Below are 5017 nucleotides of genomic sequence, written 5' to 3'. Positions count from 1 at the left end.
AATTACTATTTTTTTTAAATCAAATCATACTCCAAAAAATATATCCATTTACTAACTTTATTACAATTTTATTCTCAATGAAACCCTTAACCAAGAAACCAACCCAATAACGGGGACGAAAATCAACCGCAAACCATTCATGGCGGTAAGTATTCGGGGCAAGAACTATGACCATAATTCCAATTTACTCTTCACAGACTCTCGAAACATCTTTCAGTTAGAACTACAATCATAATCATAATTCAATGTACACTGCAGAAATTCTCGGAAGTGCTTCTTGAAAGAGCGCTTTCTACTCACCTGCCGACACCACTGTAAGGCCCGGCAAAGGAGGCTATGAGAGTATAGCCAGAAAAGTCCCCTTCAGCTGGACTCACACCGGCACGGATCTTTGGACAGAAACGCTCGATTTGGGTAAGGGAAGGGCAGTAGAGTCTGTTGGATGAATTCACTTTTTTCTCATTCCAAGATGTTTGTAGGTAATACTTAGTAATAAGGTTTAATTTCACATAAAAGATATTCATAAACAAAGACTCTTTCTTCTGCTAATAGCATTCCTTAGCTTCCTGTTATTCAGTTCAGTTATGAATTCTAAGAAATATAATCAATATTTTGAAAGATCTTTCCAACAAAAAAGGAAGAGCATGTATGATATATGTCCAGTTTTCTATTCTGAACAACAAAGAGTCACATGCATTAGAGAAAGTATGACTTTGTAAAAACTAAAAGAAATAAACATAAAAATGCTGCACCTCAACGGAACGAAACCAGTTTGGGACATCTATGTGGGGCAAGACATCGATGGTCTGAATGCAATAGTTTTCACCAAGGTCCACCCGCCACCATGGGGTGTTCTGCCCAAGGGAATGAAACTGCGTCTCTAGGTCTCCGTCAACCACTCGATCGGCAGTATAGCTGATTCATGGCAAAACAAGATCATTAGCTGATAGTTTACTTTTCTGAATGTCAAAAATCGATCACTCTTGGTTATACCAAAATCCAAGTTTTCGTATGACCTATCATATCGCACCCGTTTATCGTACACTGCCTTGATCATTAATGAAAGAAACGTTATCACTGGATCATCACACTACTTACATTGCGTGATAGCCAGAAGCTAAAGTGGTTTTGTTAAAGGCAACATCGACAGCTATTAACTTCCGGTAGGTACGACTGGCTGCCGCGCTGGCCAGCCCTTGGTCGAAGAGTGTACAGTTTCCTTCTGTTTATGGAGGAGTGGGTTTAGTTGTGGAGGGGAAAAGGGAATGTTAGTAGAATAATTAGAGTCGCTAGTACTAGTGTTGTTTAAAGTATTCTGGTGTGCGTGCATTTTCAAATAATGGAGCTGTCCCCAACCATTGCTAAATCCTAGGTTAGTAAAATGAATGCTTCTGTGTATATTGCAGGATTTGATCACTGGTTATTTTCCTTGGTAAACTATACATGCAAATTCAGTAATATCAAGCTGTTTGATTTAATGATGATGATAACACTAATGATGTTAATGATGATAACACTAATGATAAAGATAACACTAATGATGATGGTAACACTAAGGATGATGATAACAACAATGAAGATCGTAATGCTAATGATGATGATGATAACACTAATGATGATAATAAAAAAAATAACTGAAATCATACTACCTACAATAACAGAACACAGACCCAAGAAACTGAAGCGAGAACAACGCGCCATGGTACACCGCACAGCACACATGATCCTGGACTTGACAACCGCTGACACTCCACTGGATTCCACAAAACAGTTACTTTGGTAATCCTCAGCGCGGTAGTCAGTCCCCGATGCCCGAAATGACCACGCCCCCAGGAGCAGACACGCCCACGCCAAGGCAGTTGTCGTTTTCATCTCGTTTCTGGAAAAATGGACGGATGACAAGTGTGATAAGTCGATTAGGGACTGTATCTTTCTATTTGTCTATTCACTTATCTTTTTTATTTATATATATTTACTGACTCGTCATTCATCCATTTATCTATCAATTCACCTATTTATTTATCTATGAATTTATTTATGTATTTACCATTAAAGCGATAATGATGAGGACAATGAGGATAATAGTGAAAATAAAACTGTTAACACTACTAGCAATGATAGTATTACTAGATAGAATAGTACTGTCTGAAGTCATATTATCACCACCATAATTGTGATGATCCTGTTCACATTATCACGACAAAAAAGGCAATTATGAGACACTGATGGTGATGGTGATGGTAATAATTTTAGCGGTAATGATGATGGTAGTGGCAGTGAGAACAATAAACAGCAAGTTCTATAAATGACAGTGATAATGATAATAATTATCACTTATAACAAAAACAATAACATAAGCAAAAAGCAATAATAATGATGATAATAATAATGATGATGATTATAATATCAATTGTGATCATAATAAAAATAATAGCAGTAGGCCTAATTATACTAGTAATAATAATAATAATAATAATAATAATAATAATAATAATGATAATATAATGATGATAATTATAATAACAGAATTACAATGATACTGTTATACTGCTTTTGTTACTACTGATATTGGTAGTAACGCAGAGCTGAATACTAAATAGCAATAATAACAATAATCAATAGCAGGACATCCATGAATATTGATAAGCACACAAGAACAAAAAGAATACGGTGAAAAAGAACGCAATGTACACTGGAATGGAAACATGTCGTGACTGCAGTTACTATAAATTCCACGGAGTGTTCGGGAGTACCATCCAGTCATGGATACTGAATTAGAATAAGCCTCTGAATGCTATCGCTGCTAAAAGACTAAAATCGCAGAGCATTCATGAATACTGATACGCAACCGGGAAAAAAAAAACTACTATAGTAAAATGAAATGAATAACATGAGGAAAATGTAAACCAAAGTCAGTGCCACGAGGTGTCTGGGAGTATCGTCACAAAAGGACCGCTGAATGTTACTGAAATGTCTTTATTAATGAATAATGATTAATGGAAAAATGGAAAAAATTGTCTGCCTGCAATTATGCCGATTTTTTTTCCATTCACGAAGGGACGCTTTTAGAACAAATTACATCCAACATATATACTGATGTCAGTATAGCTTGGCTTAGACGCCATTCACTCAATCATTCGACGATTGATTAGTTAAAATTATCTGCCACCTCAGTAGCTAAGGTCATTAGCGGCGAATACCTTGTGGGATTAAAAAGTTACAATATTTAAGACGTTCACAACTCTATCAATGAATAATGTCTTTTAGAAGTAAAAATAAATAATATGTTTTGTATTAAAATCAAAGCATAAAGATACGCTTTGAAAGTATAATAATAATTGCACAAATATTATACATAATTAAAGTTTGTTTCAAGTATTAGTATCCCTTAGGAAACTAATATGGAGGACACAAGTACATACTCATACATACTCCTTTGTTTGAGAATGCTGCACATCTTTCCACTACATGTGCGACCGTTAATGGCTCTTGGCGCCCCTTACAGCGTGCTTCACTTTCAGCCCATTAGTCAAGCTCGTGTGACCGATTCTATTATTGACACAACTTGTCAGCTGGGATGGACGCTGGGCACCCAACTGCTAAGGTCATCTCTAATCTCTCGCAGTTTGCTCCCTCCATCTGTCACGAAGACAACTTCCGATGCTGGGTTGGTGTGTGTGAGAGGAAAATGAGCATCACAGGGCCTGAGTAGCTGCTGCCTTAGCCCTCCGATCAGCTCGTTCATTCCCGAGGAAACTAAAATGCGCTGGCACCCAAATGGCTATCTTCTTACATGCAGACATCACTGCAAGCCAATTTTGAACCTCCTTTACGACTGGATGTGATGAGTTTAAGCTCTCAATTTGCTTGGAAAGCACTACGAGAGTCGCAATATACTACAATAGAATGGTTTATAAGGTCTCTAATCATTTTGACTGCTGCAGTCAAAATGATTCTCAGCCTTATTAACTCAACTTTTACTTGTCACCTGGGATGGACGCTGGTCACTCAACTGCCAAGGTCATCTCTAATCTCTCGCAGTTTGTTTCTAAAGGTATGCCTCCACTGCTCTGCAGTGAAGATCGAGGCTGCCGAGGAAAGACTGCCAACTGCAGTGTTCTTCCTGCTCACTGCTGCAAAGCCCACATTTTCGAACCATCTGTATATGTTGCATCTGGATCTTTAGTACTTAGAAGTGTGCTGAAGAGGTCTCTCTCTGATTTCTGCTTCGGATCCCCCCCCCCCCCTTCCCTATTCCGACCAAATCCAACTCTACCAGATTGGTCCAAGGGCGGAACTGGAGAGTTCCGACAGTTAGAACCTTGATGAGATTCAAATTGAGATCTTCCACAAGAAGAGCTGCATAGCAGAGTCCACCTCCCTACTCAAAAATGGATAGTTATATGTAAAATGTGCTACAATCCTACTGAAGACTGTTATTCCTGTTCAGACTCAAGGGTGGAGAATCGGCCGGTGTTAGATGCTCTAGAAGAGACTTCAGCCATGAATTAGCCACCTCATTTGCAACATCTTTTTTGTCTGTGAGGATTATGCCTTCTATCTTCAAAGCAGGTGGGGACACAGATGTGCTCTTTCCAGTGATCTTAAGCACCCGGAGTTAATCGAGGAGACATACTGTCTTCACAGCATCCATCTATCTACCTTTAGTACTCCCCTGGCTTTGACTCGCGTCCTTTTGTAATGGATCAAGGTCACATCACTGAGGCGTCATTTCAACTGCCTTAGTGCTGCTTTTCTTGCTGTGACAGTTTGTTAGCATTAATCAGACCACCACAGTACCAGAAGTCAATGGTACTGCCCGCTACTTTTGGATGTTTCTACTGCAAGGTGAATATGTGATGTGAAGTGATTAACAATATCTTGGCTTGAATGCCATTTACCTCCTCCAAAAGTATTGGAAAGTGGGCATCGTTTGAAGTGGCAGAGCCTATCATTCGGCTGTGAACTGAGCCCCTTGTGTTTGCCTATACATGACACCATTTCGTCCCCAGAGCCT

General features: G+C 38.8%; 1 protein-coding gene across 1 annotated transcript in view; it reads right to left on the bottom strand.

The window, feature by feature from the left end:
* LOC119576619 overlaps positions 1-1991 on the bottom strand; it is a gene marked incomplete in the record, with an annotated part of 33083 nt that extends 31092 nt beyond the window's left edge. The window contains 1 exon segment of the mRNA XM_037924278.1: positions 1680-1991. Within this exon segment, the coding sequence (XP_037780206.1) occupies positions 1680-1872 (193 nt within the window).
* Positions 1992-5017: the final 3026 nt, after the last annotated feature.

The sequence above is a fragment of the Penaeus monodon genome, chromosome 9 (assembly GCF_015228065.2).
Source record: "Penaeus monodon isolate SGIC_2016 chromosome 9, NSTDA_Pmon_1, whole genome shotgun sequence".
NCBI lineage: Eukaryota > Metazoa > Arthropoda > Malacostraca > Decapoda > Penaeidae > Penaeus > Penaeus monodon.
This window is presented reverse-complemented; position numbering and strand designations above follow the sequence as displayed.